This window comes from Vanellus vanellus (assembly GCF_965231255.1).
Source record: "Vanellus vanellus genome assembly, chromosome: 4".
NCBI classification, from domain to species: Eukaryota; Metazoa; Chordata; class Aves; order Charadriiformes; family Charadriidae; genus Vanellus; species Vanellus vanellus.
Genome location: NC_138909.1, coordinates 60,370,831 through 60,393,822, shown reverse-complemented (window position 1 = coordinate 60,393,822; position 22,992 = coordinate 60,370,831). Strand labels below are relative to the sequence as shown.

General features: G+C 38.0%; 1 protein-coding gene across 1 annotated transcript in view; it reads left to right on the top strand.

Moving 5' to 3' along the window:
• Positions 1-341: 341 nt before the first annotated feature.
• TAPT1 (transmembrane anterior posterior transformation 1) overlaps positions 342-22,992 on the top strand; it is a 52,912-nt gene continuing 30,261 nt past the window's right edge. Inside the window, exons 1-3 of the mRNA XM_082482739.1 lie at positions 342-597; positions 5,359-5,489; positions 10,678-10,796. Coding sequence (XP_082338865.1) covers positions 357-597; positions 5,359-5,489; positions 10,678-10,796 — 491 coding nt within the window. The 5' untranslated portion in view covers positions 342-356. The remainder of the gene's footprint in view (positions 598-5,358; positions 5,490-10,677; positions 10,797-22,992) is intronic.

Genomic DNA, 22,992 nt, shown 5'->3' with positions numbered 1-22,992 from the left:
CTCGATCTCTCCCCTAACACGCATATCTCTATGTGCGTACAGAGATTTCCGTAACACCAGAATAAGCTTCGAGGCCGGGCACACGAAGGCGCTGAAAGGAGGCGAGGCTTGACCGCGAGGGTCCCGGTACCTAAGCGGTTAACGGCGGCGATGGCGCTACGACAAGATGGCGCCCGGCCGCCTTCGCCCCCGCCCCCCTCCCCCTTCCGCTCCCCTCCCCTCGCGCGCTGGGCACTCGCGCGGCGGCCGGGCCGCGCCGCTGTCGCACGGTGATGCGTCACCGCCCGGGGCGCGGCGCGGCGCGCGGCTCGGGGGCGGCGGGCGCGGAGCGGGCGGCGCTGCTGCTGGCGGCGAACATGGCCGGCGTTGCCGACGCCGCTGCCTCCGCAGCCGCGCCGGGCAGCGGCGCGGAGGGACGGCGCGGCGGCGCCCCGGAGCAGCAGGAGAGCGGCCGCGGGGAGCCGAAAACTCTCTGGGGGAGCAGTGAGGCGCGGCCGCCAACCGCCGGCCCGGGGCAGCCGTCTCCGCAGCAGCGAACGGAGACGTTGGGCTTCTACGAGAGCGACCGGGGCAGGAAGAAGAAGCGCAGCTTCTCGGGTGAGGGGCGGTCGCGGGGCGGGAGGCCTCCTTCCCGCAGGCCGGGGCGGGTGGAGGGCAGCCAGGGCACCTGGGCTGGGTTGCCCCTCCACGGGAGACCAGAGTGGCCGTGGCGGTGTTGCCCGGGGCGGGCGGTGTCTCCGGGGCGCGCCGCCAGCGCTGGCTCCTCACAGCGCCGGCCGGGCCAGGCCGGGCCAGGTTGGCCCTCCTGAGGGGCCGGGGCCGGGGTGGGTGCCTGAGGTGGGGCTGAGGGCTCCGCGGCCGCCCGCCCGCCCGTGTAAACTTTGGGCGAGCGACATAAAAAAGTGCGGCGGGACCTGGCGGGCCCGGGGAGCGGCGGCGTTGAGCCGCTCCAGCAGCGGGCAGCTCCCCGCCGGCTGCGCTGCCTCTTCTCTCTCTCTGTGCCTTTAAGTTTAGTCGGCGAAGTCACCCGTGTCAGTGCAGTAAAGCCCCTCAGCCTGGCTGGTGGGGTCCCTGCTCTCCAGGCGAGAGAGTTCAGGGAGGGGGACGGGGACAGTGAAGTCCCTGTGGGTGCCCTCTCACGCAGCGCGTTGACTGGCAATGGTCGTGTGTGTGCGCGTGTGTTTAACACCACGGGCATCGTCCGCCGAAGCTGGGACGCGGGTTGTCGGGATCGATACCTGCCGAGCAGCGCCTGCGGCGAGCCCCTCGCAGGGCGGTTTCTGCCGGGAGCGGAGGGGTTGGGGCAGGGGGCCCGGCGCTCGGTCAGCCCCGCGGGGCGGGAGGGAGGGCAGCCGAGGCCCTCCGCTTCCCCGCCGGGGTGCGAGAAACGCTCCGTCCTCTTTAACGGTTCTTGTTATCTACACACCGCTGTGAGTCCGGTAGTCTGTGCCTCTGCTGCTGAAAATAACGGTGCGGTGGGAGCCGTGAAGTTGTGTGCAGGTTATTAGAAGTCTTCTAAACTAAACGTAGTTTACTAACTGAGCGTTTAATGGGGAAAAATAAGGGCAAACGTCACGTCTTTTGCTATCAATCTGCAGCTCTATTTACACTTACACTTGAACAGGTCATTTCAGGGACCCACAAAGTAGTTTTTGAAAATAGCACTACCTTTTTCGTAAACGTTGTCACTCAGCATGGCAGGTTTGATTTAGTGTTGGTAAGGTTATAAATAACTTTATTAGCACCATATTCTTAATTGAGCGGCTTGCTGAAAGTCTGGAAAGTGCTCAAAGTGGTGTTCAAATTTCCAGGCTTTCTGCCTCAGTGTTGGCTTGAATGTGATACCCCAGGTGTTACCAAAACAAAACTAAAAAAAAATCAAATTAGGATTTAACTTAAATTGTCTGCCAACAAATTCAGTGCTTTCCTTCTAAGCTTGACAGGTGCTGCGTCCATTTCTGACATGCCTTATGTCATAGGACATGCAGCGTCATTGACTGCAGTTCTGTGGTATTGATGAAACTGATGTCATTTCTGTAGTTGTAAGGAATTGGCTTTATTGTAGTATTATGAATTGCTTTGTGGTGGAAAAAAAGAATGGTCAAGATACATACTGATGTGCCTGAAAGACAGCTGAACAAATAATTTTATAAAAAGTAAGGAAATTGTTGGGGGGGGGGCAGAATTCCTAACTATCTTCCAGCGACTGATTTTAAATTGAAACGTAGTTAAAAATCATTGGTACTTTCTGACTCTTCAGGACAGGAAAACATTACAAGATGTTTCTTGATAGAGCAACTAAAAATTCTAATTCATCCAACGGTAACGTTATGTTATGTAGGGTTTTTTGCAAGATGGTAAAGCAGGACCAGTACTGTACAGAGGAGATGTTTAGAGGAGAAGGAAATATTAAAAAATAAAAATACTGTGTTGGTTTAGTCTTGATTGATTTGAGCGTTTGCAGAAGAAGTGTTTATTTAGGATTGATGGGAGTGAAGTGGGTGCCTGGAATTGTTGCATTTAGGATTAAAGTTACGGTTATATAACAGTAGAAACTTAGTGAAGCATAGTGCATTTTGTATTTGCGCAATTTTTCCTCTCCATTTCTGGTTAATGGTTATCCTTTGTGTAGCTATGCATTGAAATATAACTTTGGTAAATCATTTCTTTTTACCTTGAAGGAATTAGTGTCCTCCTATGTTTTGAAGGTGCTTGTGCTTTTCTGTCCTGAGGTGGGGAGATAAATGGGAATACTTTAAGCATTAAGAGTATGCTCTCTGAACAGTTTAAACTTAGGCCACAGTCGAAAACTTTCTGACTGCAAAGGAGGGAAATTTGAACTAGGGAAGGAATTTGAAGTAGGAATTGGAGTGTTTACTTATTTTTAAAAGAAACTTATGCTTTGATAGCAGAATTAAGCCATTTTTCAGATGATTTATTACTCTCCTGCCATAGTGTCTCATCCTGTTCTTTTGCTTACTGTTTTTCTTCCTACAGGGTCAGCCACTGGTCTGTTTCACAGCTGGCACAGACTTAGGGCTGATGCTGGGTGGTAGTAAGTGCTCAGGAAGGAGGTGGCTGAGTGACTGTGTGCTTCACTGCATCCCCTGTCACTGGAGAGATTGTTTTGCAGTCACAGTCTGGAGTTTGTGTATTGGTCAACCTCAGTCATGAGAAGTTATTCTCTCTTAATATCTAGGGTATGAAAGTCTAGCCTTAAAAACATTTGTTTTTCCACAATAAGCCTGTGAACCAGTTTGTGTGAGGTAAGAAGGAGTGGGAACAAACAGCTCATTAGTTAGAATCATAGTACATCTTAATTTGGAAGGGACCCATAAGTTACCCCATGGTGGTTGCCCATATGCATATATTTCCTTTGCAGGAAACCGCAGTTGTCTGAGATGCATTATCTTCAAGTTAGAGAAGGTCGGTTATCTGAGGAGGAAGAAAATACACCTGGGCAATTAACAGAGTAGTTTATTTGTGTGTTTATATCTAAGGTTATCTCTTTTTACTTTTGACCTTTTAAACAAGAAAGAATTGGGAAAAACAAAAAAGTTACAAGTGATAGCATTACAAAGGAAGACTCCAAAAACAACTATGCAAGAGATCTGAACAATGATTTAATGGTATGAACTTCTGCCTTATTTCACTGGAATGAACTTTGATTGAAACTTTACATGTCAATATTAGTTTTTTACTACTCATTAAACTACATGCTGTTTTTGTTTGTTTAAAAATAAATACCTTTAAGGCTTACAGTGGCTTTGGCCTACTTACTAGAAGTGGGTCAGTAATATATAAATCATCAAAATCGCTATCCAAACAAGCTCATAGTAGTTTAAAGCAAATCATAATTTGAATGATTTATTAACAATGCATAATTAACCAGCAGTCAGTGAATTATATGGCTGTGATCAGTATCAGCAATGTGATAAATCACAACACTAGACGTAGACAGAATGTTAATACACCACCGCAAACTTTAAAGTGCCTGTTTGTAGTCCTCACAAGTTCTAATCACAATCAATACATGTCTCCCCCCCCTCACCTCCGCCAAGGCAGTGTCCGTTATAAGCACACCTTGTCTCTTCTGCCTTTTTTATACTTCTATTTGAGCTGCTTTAAGACTCTTTGCAATTTTCTGGCTACTCTTACAGCTAATTGTTGTCATCATCTTCAGTGTGATGAATATTGCTAAACCATATCAGACAGTTTTAGGTGCACTCTTTACACATAGCATCTATACCTGCATTGCCCTCCTAACAGCTGTTATCTAGGGTGTTTTACTAAGGGCGTGTTGTGCAGCCTTTTCCTCCCTGCAATGTGGAGCACTGTACCATGCAAAGTCCACCCCTTATCCCCTCAAAAGTCACTAAGACTGGCTAAGATCTGAATTTACTATTTGTGAGCATGTTCTTGTGTCGTGATAAATGCACTGTAGCTTTTCACCTGTATGTCTAGATAAGTGATTGGCATCTTTTAGATGTTGTGTGAATGCTGAGAGTTTCTATTTTTAAATGCCAATAATAACCAGAAACGTTGAACTTCATTTTAGTGTTCTGTCACTTCTGAAGTGTTACCAGGTGGTGGTAATGTCAGACCTTGTCAGTGAGTGTCGAAGCTTAAGCTCAACCTCCTTGTGCTGACAGCCTGAATTTTCATAATTATAATTTCCTATTTTGTTTCCTTTTGCAAGACTACTCTGCACAAAGTCTTTTTTTAGAAGCCATATGAGTTGACTAAACATAGGTCAGTCAGGCTTTGGCTTATTTACCTACAGCCATTAAAATGCAGAAGACCCGTATGTGCTTGATGGCTTTTCAGTCTTGAAAGACTTCAGTCTGATCATCAAGTGATCAGCATGCTTGTACTGTTTGTGCACTGAATCACGTGGGATCATGTATCCATGAATGTTTTGGTCTTACAGAAAGTTGTTCTTTAAAATAAGGAACAAGTTGCTAGTGTTGCTGAGAGAGGAAATAGCTTTTAAAAACTCTGATATAGATCTTAGTAAATTTAGGAGACTGTCAGTACACTCAGAGTATTGCATTCAGTGTAGCTGCTTTGCGTAATGTTTTGGAGAAGTGGGATGTCTGGCGAAAATGATTGGCTGGGAAAAGTAGCTTGTTTTGTTTGTTGGGAGGCAACAGGGGAAGGGGAGAGCATAGGACTTCCTTCTCATATAGCTTCTTCCATACAAAGTTATTTGACGTTCTGGTTACTATCAGCAGAAACCTTCTGGGTTAGATGTGATGTAAATGAAGCATGTAGCAAGTAGTAAAAGCGTAGCAGTCTTCTCACTCTTGGGAGATCATGTCTGAAGTGTCTTCTGCTTATGTGTGTTCCTGAATGTAGATCTTTCATTGCTGAGATTCATCAGTGCTGAGTTAACAAGAGGTTACTTCCTTGAACACAATGAAGCAAAATACACAGAGCGGAGAGAGAGAGTATACACGTGCATGCGGATACCAAAAGAACTGGAAAAGGTGAAGTATGCTTTAAGATTTAATTTAAAGATGAAATCTGTTGCATTAAATTATTTAAAGAAACTTATTTTTCAAACACTTTTACTGCTAAAAAAGCTTAAAACATTTATACTAGTGAATTTTCAGTGTCAGTAACTTAAACATTTGTGTTTCAGATTTTTTTGCCTATGTTTGCTTGTTGCTGCTGGCAGCTCTTGGCCACTTGATGTTATTAGCAGAGATGGATGTGACTAACTTTCCAGTCTAGATGATGACAAATTAATTCAAATAGAAAGATGTCACTGATCCTTAAAAGAATAGTCAAGCAAAAGGAAACCTTTTACTGCAAAATGTAATTTTACATTAAAAAAAAATTTAAAAATGTTTCCAGTCTAAAGTGTTTTGAGGGTGGGAAGATTTCAGTCATTTATAAATACAGTGATGATTGAGTTTCTAACATTTTTTACTTAATTTTCATAGCCTTCTATTTTGCTTTTTGCCACTGTTTATCACATCTTCCCTCTCTGTCCCAGTGCTATGGCCCTTCCTGAGGCATTCCTGCCGCCTCCTTTATGTCAGCTTAGGTATAATTCTGGCCCTGCAGTGAGCCAATTCCAGTGCTGTAATGTAGAAGAGAGTTTTATTCTGGCTTAACCATTTTGAAACCCTGTAGGAGAGGGTGTCAGATTTGGGAGGTAGTAGGAACATGCTCAAGGATGAGGAGTAAGGCAACATTGGTAATAAGGTTTGGCTAGGCTGCAGTGTAACAATAACATTAGAAGTAACATCGCTAAAATTCTGAAAACCTCTAGGGATGAAGTTATGTGGTAGGGCTAAATCAATTTAACTCTAACTTATGTTGAAGGAAGAGTCTTTTTTTCACTGTTCCTCCCACTTCAGTCTCATCCCTTATGCAAGCTGGAATTTTGCATGAGCCGTGGTGCTTGTTGGACTGTTGTGAGAGTTAAATCCGCTCATAATTTGGCAGTGAATGCTTCACTTTTCTTGATCTGTTTGTTCTTTACTAGGATAGTGAGCTGAGTTGCTCAGTCAGTATTCTTGAGAATCCAGAGCCTACACAAGGGCGGAAGGGGAGCTTCGAGTAGGGGTAGAAAGATGAAAGAGCAGGGGAGGAGGGAGAGGGAGGGTAGGATTCCCTTTGTCAGCAGCAGTCAGGTTCGCCCTTAATATCATTAAATGCATCCTTAGACCATGATGAGACCTGGTTTTACAAAACTGAATTCCCAGTCAGTTACTGCAGAAGATCACGGTGTGGATGAGATTGGGATGGACCTCTGGTGATGATGTAGTCCAAGCCCTTGCTTAAAGCTGCATCACCTACATACAACAGGTTGCTCAGGACCAGATCCAGTTGGGCTTTGAACATCTTCATGTCCTCACTGTTTACCCATTCCAGTTTACAGTAGAATATTCCAGTTAGGGTAGAGTCTCAGTTGAACAGTATAGCAGTTCTACGTCATCTCCATTGTAATTATGTAGACTATTACATGCCATCTTCAAGCCACAGAAATTATTCTGAAGGATCATCACCATAGATTTCCAATAAAACTTTCAGTATGTAAGAGCAAGTGAAGGCCAACAGTCTTTTATGGTTTTTTTGGATGGTAAATCAAAGTTCAGTCTGGACTTTGAATATGAAAGAATATGAAACTGAGCAATAAGCAGATATACTTTAAAAGTGATAGTTATTTTTTTACAGAGATATTATGAAATAAATTTGTTACTTCTTTGCATGGGCTTAGTCCATGTTAGTATAGATACTAGCTATATCATACTAGCTATATGAAATGGGATCATGCTCGTTGAAAAAATTGAAAAAGTATGATGATAAGCACCTAGAGAGCAAACTAAATAGTGTACAGATTCCTGCCTATTGCAGGAACCACTTGACTGTGTGATTCAAAAGTCTGCTTTCAATTAAGCAAACTGAAATAAATCATGTGAGACACTAGGAAAGGAAGAGAAGGATTTTCTTAATGGCTTGTATCGGTTACTACCTAATAATGTAATTACAGACTAGGAATGAAAATCCTAATCGGGTAGAGTGAGAATAAACTGGATTAAATTTATCAAAGCCTAATCTCAGGAGATACTATTTAACATACGCTTATTACATGTACATAATTTTAGGGTGGGGCGTGATGTTAAAAGGGTAGTATTTTTGTTGTTGTTCTGAATACCCCTTTTTTATTTAGAGAAGCTGGATAATTTGTAATATAAACGCCGCTTCCACTCAAGCTTTTTGTGCAGTATCAGTGGAAACTCCATTGTGATAGGTTATTTATACTAAATGAAAAGGTGGTGTCTGTTCCTGCCGTCTTAAGGGAACACTTGTCAATTGATCTCAATATTAAAACTTTGCACTCTTTTGCTTTTGCACAGGTCACTGTATATATACACGCCCAGAGCCCATTACCTCTGTATTTTCTCCTCTGAACTTTGCAGAGGAGGTACTCTCTAGTATTAATACCATATTTGCCATAGAACATGCAGATTCTGCAATTTTAATTACTGTGCTCAGCTAGTGGTACTTCGCAGGCCAATGCCATGATGGAATAGGGCTACCTGATTTGTGGCTTCCCTAAGGAAACCAAGACAACAAAGCACTGGTGCGCAGTAATGTCCTTTCCTGTATCGGCATCAGCACGTAATTCAGGCATGGATAAAGCACTCTGGGCATTCTGGCATCAGATATTTGTGGGTGCAAGAATAAGCAAGGTACCACTGCCCACATTTAAATCTGATTTAAGGAATTGGTACTCTGCGAATTCTTTCCAGATCAGTATGAACAGCCAGTTATGATGATGGAAAAGCTCTATAAGCTTTTCCTTTAGTTCCTCAGTATCTGGAATGTAGCAGCAAAAATAACATTGACAGACGTGAAAGGAAGGTGCAGTGCTGATTATATTTCAACGGGTGCATGTAAGTCTGCAAGCGCAACGTAGTAAAAAATTAGGAAAATGAGGACATTAAACAATAATTGCAAATAATAACGCGAGCTTATAGAATGTGAAAACCTGTAATTACACTCAGGTAGAGAAAAAGTCTATCTAAATCAAAAAGAAAGTGTAGGGTTGTTTTCTAGATTGTAAAAATGCCCTCAAAGAATACAGGGGCAAAATGACAGGCTATCTTTCTATTTTGGTTGGGTTAAAGAATTAAAAAACCCCAAACAAACGAACAAGGAAGATGCATGTTTGGCTCCAGTCATTTTCCAGTACTTGGATATTCAGCATCTGGTTTAAAAATTAGCAAAGAAATAGGTAGCTTAATGGCATATTAAAATGCAATGCATAAATCCATCCATTATATGTAACCACTGCTTCTGATAATTTTGAATTATAAGTCTCTGCTGAAATTTTAGAAAATGGTACTACAGGTGAATGAGTGAATATCAGGGAGGAGACCTTAATGTCATGATGGTATTGAAGTACAGAGTGCAGAATTGGTAGAAATCACAGAATGGTCAGGGCTGGAAGGGACCTCTGGAGATCATCTAGTCCAACCCCTCTGCCAGAGCAGCATCACCTACAGCAAGTAGCACAGGACAGCATCCAGGCAGGTTTTGAATGTCTCCAGAGTGGGAGACTCCACAACCTCTCTGGGCAGCCTGTGCCAGTACTCTGCCACCCTCAAAGTAAAGAAGTTCCTCCTCATGTTAAGATGGAACTTACTATATTCAAGTTTGTGCCAGTTACCTCTTGTCTTATCACTGGGCACCACTGAAGAAAGACTGGTCTCATCCCCCTGGCACCCTCCCCTTAAGTATTTATAAGCATTAATAAGATCTCCCCTCAGTCGTCTTTTCTCCAGACTAAAAAAACCCAAGTCCCTCAGTCTTTCCTCATAAGAGAGATGTTCTAACCCCCTAATCATCTTTGCAACCCTTTGCTGGACCTTCTCCAGGTGTTCCCTGTCCTTACATGAATAGCGTTACAAGGAAAAGCAACACCTCAGAGATGATAGCAGTGCTCTTACGCCTGTCAGTCATCTTATGTGGCTTGCAGATAGATGTACTGGAGTGTACTCTGTAGGATTGCTTTCAAAGTTACAAGGATGCATGAGGAGTAAGAATGAGGAGAGAAAGGGACATATCAGACATATTAGCTCATTGGGTGTTGAAATGGTTGTTGCACAAGCTGGCAAAGAAGGTATTTTGTAAGGCAGAGAGACTGGGAAATAAAAGTAATTTACTGGTGCTTTGGTTTACTTTTTCTCCTTCTAAACCGGTGTCGTCTTTTCCATCAACAGTACATCCAACTTCACATGTAAATGTGTATCTGTCATGGATATAGATATCCTGCTTAGACGTTTCTAGTCTTCATTGTGTAGCCAGTTAAGCTTGCCTTTTTACGTGATTTTCCTTTCAGGAAAACACACTAGCCTCTGATCTGACCGAACATAAAAGTGTATGTCTAGAGTCCCATGCAGATAAATCTTAGATACATTCAAAGAGCAGATAAAGAAGGAATGTCATGTGGGGAGAGTCTAGTATATGAGAGCTTTCTAATTGTGGAGTTTAGGTCTAGTTTAATTATCATAGAGTTGCTTGGCTTGTGGCTATAGTGAAATGGCTTTAACTGTTTCTGTAAATTAAGGATAAAGCATTTAAACTGAGGGGACCTGGAAGTTTACCTCTTCGTATTTTAGATTATTCTTTGTATGAAAAAGGTGGATATTCTCTGAAGGAGAGCTATCACAGCTGTAATTAGCTGTGCAATAAAAAACTACCAAGTTAAAAAAAATACATATTTTGGGGGGGAAAAAAAAGCATATTAAAAAGGATGTTGCGGAAAATGTCTGTGTACATGTATGCACAGCTCTACATTTTTTTCCAAGGTTAAAAACATTTTTTGTAACCTTAGAGGGAAGTCGGCATTGGGAAATGAGCTACAGTTGTATCCAAGTGCAATTCATCTATTCAATAAAGTCAGAGTTCGGTGAGCCATGGAAGTCTGCAAAAGCGTTTGCTGCTTGGACCTTGTGGTGCAGAACTTTAGCTGAGTAGTCTTCCAAGTGCACAGCATGTTATTTTTCTAACAGTTCAGCTAATTGAACAAGTGAGAGTGTTGTGCTTATTTGGTTAATTAGTCTTATGTAAATGTATTTTTCATAATATAATTCTTTATGAACTTTTTGTAACTCTTATAAACTACTAACGTAATTCTGTTTTGTTTTTGTAATTTAGTTGATGTTTTTTGGAATCTTTTTGTGCCTGGATGCTTTTCTGTATGTATTCACCCTGCTTCCTTTGAGAGTTTTTCTGGCAATGTTCCGGTTCATCACTTTGCCTTGCTATGGCTTACGGTAAGTTGATTGAAGAGAAAGGTGTTGAGATCCTTAAATAATGTTTCTCTATTTATGCGTGTGCTTAATTTTATGGCCTTTCAGTGCTGTTTTAACTACTAGTGACTTCTTCCACTGTAAAATAGAAGGTTTGGTCTAACCTAGCCAAAGCAAAGGTGTGTGTGGGACCTTTAAGCTTTGCCACCAGTCACTAACTGTCATTGATGTTCCTTCAGACACAACAGTTTGATAACAGCACCACTTAGGCATATTCAGGTTAGTAAAGGACAGAGATGTAACTTTACCCTATAATTTTGTTCTTTTAACTAACATCTATTTGAACAGTGCTTTAAGATTTCTTAGAATTGAGTTAATGACTTGGCTCATGTCTTTTGATAGACTCTGATAGAGAACCAAAATTTTGATTTTTTTTTTTTTTTTTTTTTTCCCAACAAAGGTTTTCCTTATTTCCAGGGTAAACTTTGCCCAAAAGATCCTTGTGTAAAATGTGTTATTTTCTTTCCCTCAAAGAATCATAGAGAGTAATTGGATGAGACTAATCAGAATAATATTAAGAAATTTTAGGTCTTAACCCCTGGCTTTTTTATTCAGATCAATACTAAGAAGAAGTTCCTAATACACAGGATATTTAGTTTGCCTTACTGGCTTAGGCATCAAAAATTGGATAGAATTATTTTCCTTCATAAAAGTTGCTACTTCATGGTAAATCTGATTATGTAAGACCTAAACGTAGCCTAAAAGAAAAGGAATATTTGTATTCATGTTGTGATTTTTCGTTGCATTAATAAGGACTTCAGCATTTTCGTCCTGGATTTCCCCAAACTTGAAGTTGACTTATGGTAGCTGATTCGTTTTTTTTAAATTTTTTTTTTAGTTGCTGGCATTTACATTATTAATAGCCTTATATGTGAAGTGCTTTTAGATGCATAGTTTAGAATGTATGTTCTGATTAGAGCAACTGTTAGTCTAGTTGCATAAGAAATAATATTTTAAAGTATATTAAGTTGAAATGTTTGGTGCTTAACGTAAGCACTAGGTGGCAGTCTCTAATATCTTATTGTGCTGATAATTTTGAGCTGAATCTCAGATTTTCATTATGTTAAGAGAATTATCATAGCTATGTAAAAAATATGATGGCTATTTAGTTTTAACCTGATGACAAGTCAAATTATGTGCCTATCTTGCCAAAATATTGAATTTTGGGTAAATGCAATGGATTTTAACCTATCATTTGGATCCTACTACATTTTTCTGTTTAAAAAGTGTTCTTCTTTGTTTATAGATTCACCTTTGCTTTTGACAAACAATTTTTCTGCTCTTCTGAAATTATAATTAAAAACTTGAAAGACCAGTTGCTGATTCTGGGTGTTCTTCAGTATACTGAAGAAAGCGACATTTAAAATACCATATACACTCACATGTGTGTGTTTATGTGTGTATATATGTACACACACTTGCAATGTTAAAACTTAGTCTGTTTGCTTGACAGTACTTTTAGTGTGTGAGGCAGGATAAAATCCAGTTTAATCTATTCAACTTGATATGTTAACTTTAAAGTTTGATCAGGTAAGATGCAGTGAAACGGAGGTTATCATGAGCAAAAAAGGCTTTGTTTTTGTAACAACTCCTGAAGCAATTTCTTTTGTCAGTTTCCTCAGATATTTAGGGAATTTATTTCCCTAGAATCTCTTTACTTCTTTACTACTGTAGGCTTTGTCTAATTCATTAATGTTTTAAAGTTGGTGTCTTTTTATTGAAAGGTTCACAATTCATGTTTATAGTATATAATGGAACTTTTTCAGATGTAATGATTCTTATTTCCAAATATTCAGAGCCTGCACTTTGCTTTTTGGTTGGTTTTTTTTTTGTTTGTTTGTTTTTCTAGTTATGCTGATTTGATTGGCTATGGTAAAAAAGATTTGGGATGAAATATATTTTTATGTGTTTGTGACAAAATAGAGTTCAATAGGTAAAATACATCTGTAATTACAAAAGGTACTTACAAAGCAGGTGGCTGTTTATTTTTTAGCTTGCCTTTCCTCACTAATGTCAAGTAAGTGTTGAGACATGACTAGTTGTTCTTAGAACCTGCCACATCATATTCCATTCTGTGTAGTAAATAAAAGTGCTCCTCCCTTCATCTTGACTTTTTTCTCAACATCTCAGTGAAGTGATTGAGCAGTGAATGTTCTGTGTCCCTTCTAGTTTACACTTCAGGTCATTTGTTTCCTCGTAACTCTTTCTGCTCTTTTCAGTATAGAAAAAGGTTATATTACCCATTATTTCTTTAAAACAATAAAAACATTCTATGTAAGATGGGCTGATTCCTGTCTATGGTATTGTGTGCAGTGTTTAAATGTAGGGGGAGTGCTTTATAGCCTCTTCCATGTTTTAATATTCCATCTTACAGAGCTCTGAAAGGGAACAGAGTAATGTATCTTCAATAAATTTGTTTCCTTTTTCTGCCTAGACAGTGTAAGTGCTTCAGTTTGACTGTTAAGTCATCATTCTGCATCACTTGATCTTTCCTTTTGAGTAAATTTAGTTCTGTGTATTTGTCACAGCTCTATTAGTGTTAACATAGCTATTTTAGAGAGGCTTTAAAACTTAGAAAACTTCAGTCAGAAGAATCCAACATTCTGTCATTAAGTAAACTAAACTGCTGGTTAGTAGCAAACAAACTAGCAGTGGCTGAATCATCAGATTTTGGTTTTGGCAGGTGCAACTTCATCACTAAATAAATAAGTAAATAGTAGGATGCTCTTAAAAAAATCAACAAACACTTCACAAAATTAAATTGCATCTTCTGAAATTACAAAAAAAAAAATCAGCTCCGCTGCATTTTCTTAAGTGGTGGAAAGATTTTTCCTTAATTATTCTCTTTGAATCATTTTATTAAAATATTCTTTGACAACATAAGAGCACATACTTTGCTGGAACAGCAAATTTAAGGTAGAGGGAGAAGTGGACCTGATGGGGTTCTCTTCAGAATTACAGTCTGTGACGATAGGTTCCTGAAACTAACTCTACCTGTGGTTGAAAGGTACAGTTTCTTTTTACAATTCAGATACATGTTTTTATTAATACCTTAGACAGAGATTCTGTGCAGATTAATATCTCTGCTTGTTTTGAAACCCTTTTATAGAGCTAACTTTTTTTTTTCTTGAAAATAATGTTGCACACCAATAAAAAGCTCTTATGGGAATGTGGAAAAGCTCTTTTGTGTTGTTGGAAAAACACCATCATATGAAAGCTAAAATTGTATCTTGGTGAAACTCTGATGAGACTCCCAGTGTAATTACGCTCAAAGGCATTTTGTATCTTGTCCACAAAGCAAGTAAGGACTTGTTATGGAAAGTGAGACTTTTCTTTTTTTTTTCTCCTCCAAATTCTAGTTTTCTCAAGAAAATACGGAAGTAGATTATGAATTTTCTTGTATGTGAAGATTGATTGACAAGATCTTTAAGTTTTTTCCATGTGGAAATAGATACAGATTAGAAATATGTATTCTGTGTTTTTCTTTTACTCTGCTCTCTTCTCCCTGAAATAAGTGAATTTAGGTCCTGTCACCAATAACGTCATTAACTTCAGTTGTATTATATGTACTTCTTAAAATTCCCATTGCTGTCCTGTGAAATAGATTTATGCTTTTGAGTAGGAAATAAATACAACAGCATTACTTCAAGAAAGAAACTCTAGGAAGAAAGCATCTCGGGGGAAAAAAAAAAAAAACAACCAACAAACCAAAAAAACCTAAACTGGCATTCTTTTTATGGACATTATTTCTTTGTTCATATTATCAGGTTATTAAATAAATTTGAACCTCTGTTGCACACTTGTTCCCAAGCCTAGTTTGTTTTGTTTTGGTTGGTTTTTTGTTTTTTTTTTGCTAAGGACTATAGCTCTTAAATACATAAACTTCCTAATTTCTGCTTTAGTTCATTGAGAAAGTAGTGTGCCCATCCACAAAAATGCGTGGCTTTCCAGCAACTGGAAAAAAAAGGCAGGCGCATTCAGTATTTTCTGTAGTAAACTCTCAGATCAAGTACTCCTTTCTCCTTTCCATAACAGTCCATAGTGTAGCAACATTACAACCTTCTCTTTCTTTCTTTCTTGTAAATCAGACCGAAGGGAAGAGCACTTTCACTTCCTTTATAGGATGGAATGTGGTGTCACAGGGATTCCTCCTTGGTGAGTAAATCCTGATTTTCTTTTTCATTCTGTGCTGTCAGCCAAATTCACACATCTACATGTAATCAGTAAAAAGACTGATTACAAATGAATAGCATAGCTAAATTAGCCAACGCACTTCAAAGGAGAAACCAAGGCTTAGTTTTAATAACCAACAGATGAAATAGATTCAGTGCTGTTTATGGTAGGTATATTTCCATGTGTAACTTTGCATCATTGTGGAAATAGCTTGTGAACTTAATAGATTTAAAACATTTTTTACATAGAGTGCCTGTGGACCAGTTCAGCCCAATTTAAAATAGGGTATCTTAGAAAAACTATAGCCCCTGCTGTACTTAGTTTATAGTGCCTTAAGCCTTTTTACAGTTATTCTAAGTAATGCTTCAGTCAGGTTCATAGCTATATTTTTGTGTGTACTGCAAGCAGTTTTTTTTGTAATGCTTAACAGAAATTTGAGGAGTTCTGAAAGTTCATTGTCAGGTGTCTTAGTATTAGACTTGAAGTTGATTCTCTGCATAATAAAATACAACACTTTAGTATATGTTCATTTACTGACTTCAATTGTAGTTGATTCTGTTACTTAAAAAAAAAATAAAAGCTTAATGAAAGCTAATTCTAGTTGTCACTTATTTGAAACATCTTTTTTTTTTTTTAATTTATTTTGAGACAGCTCTCATCGGGGCCTAACAGCAAGGTTGGTTTTGTTTCATTCTTAGCATGGTCTCGTACTGTGTTGTGTGCATGTAGAGGCTTTTTATTGTTGGAGAAATGAAATGCTATCTAATCGTGGCAAACTCAGCTCTCTGTATCTTAGAATTCTTCATTTGGGGCATATTTTTATCAGCACTTAGTCTATGTACCTAACAATTATACAACAGTGAATTCTCGCATACTGTAAACTGCATCTCTTTTTAAAGTCTCAAACTGGATATTAGACTTGATCTTAATAGCTTTTCTTCCTGAAGCCAAACTTAATTCCGAACTTGAGCGTAATTGTGGGAAAATATTTCCAATAGATCACTTCATGCATTTTAAAGATTCTTAGCGCGTAGCTATATGGGCAAGTATGCCCTTCAGAAAAACTTGCTTGGGTTTTGTTTTCCCTGATATCTTTACTTAGTATGCTAACAGCAAAATATTCCCTTATGTGTTAATCTGATCATTCTTGTTAATGCTTCATATAAGAGTAGAAATTTACAATACCACTGTTCATTAATGAAGGATACATTGAAGGATTAAGACTTTGATCAAGACTAAATACTTACATGTAAAACAAAATCCTGCAGTTCGGTTTCGATGCAAGTATCTGTGATGTAAAAATGGAGGAAGAAAAGATACCTAAACAGGACTCTAACTAGACTACCATTTCAATAACTGAAATAGCTTATTAATTAATATAAATCTGAGGTAGTCTAATTATTTCAGTGTTAATATTGAATAAGTAATACCGTTAGAAAAGATTCACCTCAAAATATTTGCTCAAACTTGTAATGTCAGTGCTAAAACACTTCTTCAGTGTCAACCAATTAGCCTATATAAATGAAGTGTTTTTAATAGTGTGAAGTACAATAACATTTCTAGAAATAATATTGTTAAGATTTTATAAATGTATATGTATGCAGGTGGTTAAGTTCATTATTAACATTAAAATACCCATTTAAAGCATTATTGCAATGATAGTGTATTCATATCTTTAAATTACTGTATTTGTGACATCAGTATTTGAAATTTTGCCAGTGCTAACTATGAAGGAGTAATTGTTTAGAGTAATCTGAATTGTTTGGATGAGACTGTACTAAAGGAATCAATTAAAAATGAAGTAAACTAAACAAGAAAAATGTCAACAAGGAAAAATTCAGTTCCTGTTGGTTTAAAACAAACAAACAAAAAAAACCCAACAAACCAATCAAAACCCAAACAACTCTACAAGGTGACTGGAAAACCTTACGTAATCAAACTAGTGAAGAATTTAGGAGCACCAGAAATCCTGAAAGACAAAAGTAAAGAAATTGTGTGATAGCGTATGGCAGTCTGTGCAGAGTTAAGTTCAAAATAATATATGCAGAGTGCTTATGCATCGGATGCTAAAGTAGTTAAGTACTCAGACGAGTAAGTATACTTGTCTACAGATTTGCAAAATGGACAATGTTTTCACTGTATTGTATACAATGACAGTTGCTGAAAAGCATACCATAGATGACTGTAGTGAGATCTTTTTTAGATATTTTTAATATAGTGAGAACAAATTCCTGTTTGTCCTGGGGTGCATTTTATGTTTCAAATGATTTAACCACTTTAAATTCAGTAAGCAAGGGTTATTAAAACACTTGACACCCGATAGTGGTTTTTTTGAATGTCAGTCACTTAAGCGAACTCGTGCATTAGCTACTTGTGTTTTGGAATATATTAAAGCCAAATATCAGTAAACTGTGATTTATTTTTAATAATGCTCTACTTAATGCTAAGTAACTTAATTGTACAGCTGTTGGAACAAAAAAAGGTATTGGTGGGGTAGATGCCGATACACTGAAAGCTTTGAGCTGTTTTGCTCCTTTAATAACTTAAAGGAAAAATACTGTGAGATCCAACGTGCTGTTCAGTTGGAAGAGTCGCAAACATTATATTTCAGTAGCATGACCACTTCTATGGTCATATCCTTTATGAATGATTTAACCTGATATTTTTCAACCAGTAGATGGAGACAGAACTTTTTATTACTATGTGGAATGTGGATCATGGCCTTTAGAGTATGGTATCAAATAGACATACCTTGAAAATGACAGTCAGGTAACCAGTTCCTTAAACTTTCACTTGTCTAAGGAGATGCTTATGACAAACGCTGTTTTTCACACCAAATTTTTCTTCACTGGGTAACTGTTTTATTTATCTCTTGAAATAAGTTTGACTCTTAATTTTGTAACACTTACAGTGAATTTTCTTACAAATGTCACAAGTAATCATGAAAATAATTTAGATTTTCTTTTTTTTGTTCCTAAAATGTATAGAACAAACTCGTGGGTAGCCAGAATATTTGGTAGTATTTTAATTTAATTCTGTAGACTAGCAAGGTAACTCTTCCTAGGAAAGTTGTTTGTTTTTAGCTTTCTAAAGGAAAAAACATTTACAGATGAAGAATAAGCGTTAAACCTTGAGCTTATGAATAGTGTTGAAGAAAATAATTAACAGACGGGTTTTCTGAATTCCTGATTTTTGGTTGATGTCAGTCAGTGGCACTGAATAAATTTTGCTGTAGTTTCACTTTCAGCTGCCTCAGACACTGCATGATAAGCATTGAACTTGGCATGCTTTTCCTTTTGTTAATTGACTGGGCTGAAACAGAAACATGCTGCGGTGGAATAGGGTGGTATAGTAGGAAGGCTTGCACATCACTTTCTTATATTAACATTAATAATAAGCTTGTATATCCCCATAAGCATGGATTTGTATAATGATATTATTTGGAGCCATAAGGTTTTATTTCAGTGGAGATTTTCTGTCAATTAGTAGACATAATAGTAAATGTACCCAAAGGCTGAGGAGTTTGAACATCTCGGTAGGTACATACTGTAGCATATTGAAGTCCCTGCACATGTTTTTCTGTGTTGTCTTAATTTGGTAGTTAGTCTCTCTCACTCTGTAACACTATCTGTAGAGGAAGGATTGTATTTTTACTTTGAATTCATGCATATTGAGGGATCATCTCATGTTTAAACAGCTCAGTGTATTCAGTGGTAGTTATAGTAAAGCAATACAAGATTTTATGTACCAGGTAATAGAAAGAATGGATAAGCCTTACGCTTTACTATTAAGGTACTTTGATGTTTGAAGTTTAGTTTAAAAATTTGAGTCTTTGGTAGTCTGTACCGCTAAACATGGGAGCTTGAGGCTTAGCGTAATGAAACCACTTGTAAAATTCTGTAAAGAGCATTTTGGAGGACATGACTTATAGCAAAAATGTTAGAAGTAATAATGAAATAATGGCAGAAAGTAATTAGGTGAAAAGACAGAAATAATGTATCTTAATAAGGCACATTTGAAGGACAGCCCAGATGCCCTGAATGTGTATATTTACTGGCTTATGAGATGTAAAAGTTGTAATTTAAATTATATTCAGCTGTGTAATCAGCCAAATTGTGAAACAATTAATGTAACTTTATTTCTGTAATCCAGTAGGAAATTAGAGGAACTGCATCTTAGATATTATCATAAGCCTTTGTCCTTTAAGAGCAGAGTTCACTAAATCTGGGAAAGTGTTAATATTTAATTCGCATCTGCAGCATCACTGTGTGTGGGGGATAGCTTTGAAGAAGAAGACCAACTGATTTCTGTAGAAAGATTCTACTGCTTGCTGTTTTGTAACCAGAATGATTAAATTTAAAGTAAGATTGTTATGCTGTTTATTTATTGTTCTTTTCTCACTTATGAGAAAAAACACCCATAACAAATTTTCATATGAAATCTTTCCCTCTGTATTCTGTCACACATTGTAAACAACTTGAAAAATACAAAGTCTTTTGAAACAAGCTAAGCTGTTTCAACTTCTTGTATCTCTGTTCATTGGTTTCTAGAGTTGTACAGTAGCTCAGTATTGTCTAGTTCTTCCCTCTTGGCTCCCTACTTTCAAGTGAGATATTGAAAGTATTATCAGCACTATGCTATATATTTCTTTTTTCTTTCTTTAGCTTTGTGTAGTTGTCATAGCTTGGCTGATACCGGCTTTTTGCTTTGTTTTTTTGAGATTCTGTAGTACTCATGGTGTGGATGAATACAGCATTATGAATTTGTATGTGATATTAATCAAGAAGTCAGATTACTTAGTGCCCAAGATTGTTCTGAAGGTACTTTCCAGGGTTGGAACTGAGTAGTTGCTGGAGACAATAAGTAGAAAGATATGTTGAGAAAAGTGAATGCAGAAAATGTAATATGTGTAATGGGTGGGCTGAGACTTTTTGACAGGCATAAAATCACATCAACCTCTGTGTGTTTATATGTATTACACAGTTTAATGTGAAGGATAGGAATGATTTGTGACAAATACAGATTAAACCAATGTGAGCCTGATCATGTACTAAAAACTGCAGTGTCTGCTTCTCACTGGACACTGACTGCATCATTTCATAACTGCAGGCTTTGCAGTCAGTTCTGTATATTTGCCAAAAGGTGACAAATCATTAGACTTAATCCGTTTACTTGATTTCCTTGACTTTGTAGGAAATAATTATCCCTATCCCATATTATATTCGGAGCCACACCACAAAATCCTTTTGTAATGTTATTAGCCAGAGCAGAAGAGGATTCTGCTGCAATAGAAGTGCTTCTGTGTATTTATGCAGTAGTCATGGCTAATCTCTTTCAATCAGATACGCGTTAGTTGTAGACTGTAGATTACTTGCCTAGTCAATATGAAGGGGTCTTTCTTAGTGTTCAATGAAAGAACACTGGAATATATTTGCAACACCAGGATCTTCTGTCTTTTCACTTTATAGAAAGCAGTTTTCTGTAGTCAGCCTTTGCAGTAATCCCTTGTACTGATGAGGGTTTAGAGGTGCTGAGAGCTCTTCTGTCATCAAACTGAGTGAATTGAAGCTGTGAGAATATTTTTGTGACTTCTTTTAAAGATCTGTTTTGAAGAAATTGTCACATCTCACGTGGATGAGAAGTACAAGAAGTTATTGCACAACTTTGAATAGAGCATTAATAGAGTGTATATTTAGTTAAAACTAAAAAGGGGGAAAATGGAGTGTTTACTGCAGTTTTTTACAGACTACTGAAACGGAATCCAAGTCACTTTGAGAGATAAAATTCTCTAAAAACGTCGTTTGAATGTACTCTATTCTACAAAAGCTTAATTTCTGTAAGGCACAGCCACCAAGTGTAGCTGATCTGACCCTTTTGGGCAGCCTTTGTGTTGAAATGTGGTGATATTCAGTTTGTTCTGTACAGAGCACATTTTCAAAATACTTCACCTTTCCAGTGTATAGGATGCTGTGTGCAAGTTCGGATGCACCTTTGTATGGCATTATTCTCCTGAGTTATTTTTCAGAGTTGAGACCACCTTTAGAAGAGCGGTTGTGCTCTTGGCTGTGTGTAGAGTGTTTGTAGGGTTTGTATTCCCCTGTGATTCCCTATCTGCTTTTACATTGGCTTCTCCTGAGTTGTTTTTACTGAAGCGAGTGTAGTCATACTGATGAAAATCAACACAAGCAGAAGAGTGATAGGATTAACAGTACAGAATAACTGCAACCTGTGATTGTGCTGGTGGTTGAGCATATTGGATGTTACTTGTAAGCCAGAAAACCTTTAACATGATAATTTTCAGTCTGTATTGATTCATGGACATCAAAGCATTTTCCTGTGAGAATCTTTTTGAAGGACTACTTCAGAAACTTCATAACCAGGGTCTGCTTACTAGTGCATTTCAACAAGAGACCATCCCATTGTAAACATTAGTGCCTTGCCATACTTTAAAACATAGGCTTTTGAAGTGGGTGTCTCTTTCACTAATCAGGTTTTCTCTATCAGGTATTCACTACCTTTCTAATGATAAGGTAGGTGTTGGCTGAAGGAGTGAAGATGCAGGCAAATACTGGATGTGCTGGAAAATAAACACAAACTTAAAGAAAACAGCAAGTAAATTGGTGTTTTTAGTTAACTCAATTGAGGAGGGGGCGGGAAGAAAATTTACTGAGGCTTTTTTGTCAATGACTCAGTCCGAAATAAAATGTGATGTGGTTACTGTTACTGGATTACTTCTGGGAGCAAGAAAATGTCTCTTGGTGTGAGAAAGGTACTCTAGGCAGTTCTGGTGTGCGGGACCAGGTTGAATTCTATTATTCAGAATGTAACTAATTTTAATACAACTTATGCAGTGTAAAGTATATAATAAAAGGAGCAGTTGCACTCAGTTCAAAGTGTAATACTGTAAATCTGAGAGTTCTGGAAACATTGTCACTCATATTTCTGGAATGAGTGTGATCTATTTCTGAGTCTTACAATGCATGAATGCTGTCTTTGGAGCTTTATTCTTTTGAGTGGAAAACAACAAAGAAACCTGAAGTATAACACTAGCTCTGACGTTGTGTTTAAATTGAATGAGTCAGGTAGCTGTGATTTTTGACTCGTCTGCAAGGGCTGTAGAATGTCTTGAATCCCAGAGGTCATAAGTAACTGGATATTTTTTTAAAAAGCATGAATTTTTATCAGTTTACTCTAATTTTTTTCTAAATGTCTTATCAGTTTATGGGAGCATTGTCTAATCTGTGGATAACCTAGTGATTTAAGAATAAAGAAAATGAAAATTCATAACTTTCATTCTGCTGATTGGTTCCGACTTTTGTGAAGGGATAACTTCTGCGAAAGCCTTTCACTAAGTATTAAAAATACATACATGTAATAGAAATTATTTTTCTATTTTTTGATATTTTAATCTCAATCTTTTGATTTAATTTGAAAGTTTTCTAAATACTTTACATTCTATTAATACTAAACGAAGTAAATAGACAAGTAAATACTGCCTTGCAATTTAATTATGCTTATGGCTGCTGTTGTGGGAATTGATGTAAAGCTATTTTCTTCCTGTAGTTTTAGTTTATTGGATGAAATTGTGTAATGATTCATTTAGTCTTCTGGGTTATTTGTGTGACTGTAGACAGAAAACTTCTGCATTGGTTCAAGATCAACCTCAAGCTCTGATGTCAAATTGTTTGCATTTACTGCTGCAGAGCTTAGAGCTTAAAGAAGATATGGAATTGCGTTTAGAACCCGTTCCTCAGAATCTGGTTCATTATACTGAAATTGAAGATGACTGCTTCATTTCTTCTTCTTTTGGTTATAGCAAATACAATTTCTGTAACTGAGGAAGTCAAAATGATAAGTAGAATTGGCTGGAAGAGGGAAGGTAAATTAAGAGCCAAAGGGCACGTATGCAGAAGGTTCTTAACAAGCGAGAGCTCTTACCCAACAAATATTACCCAACAGTATATTTTAATTAAATGGATATGACAGA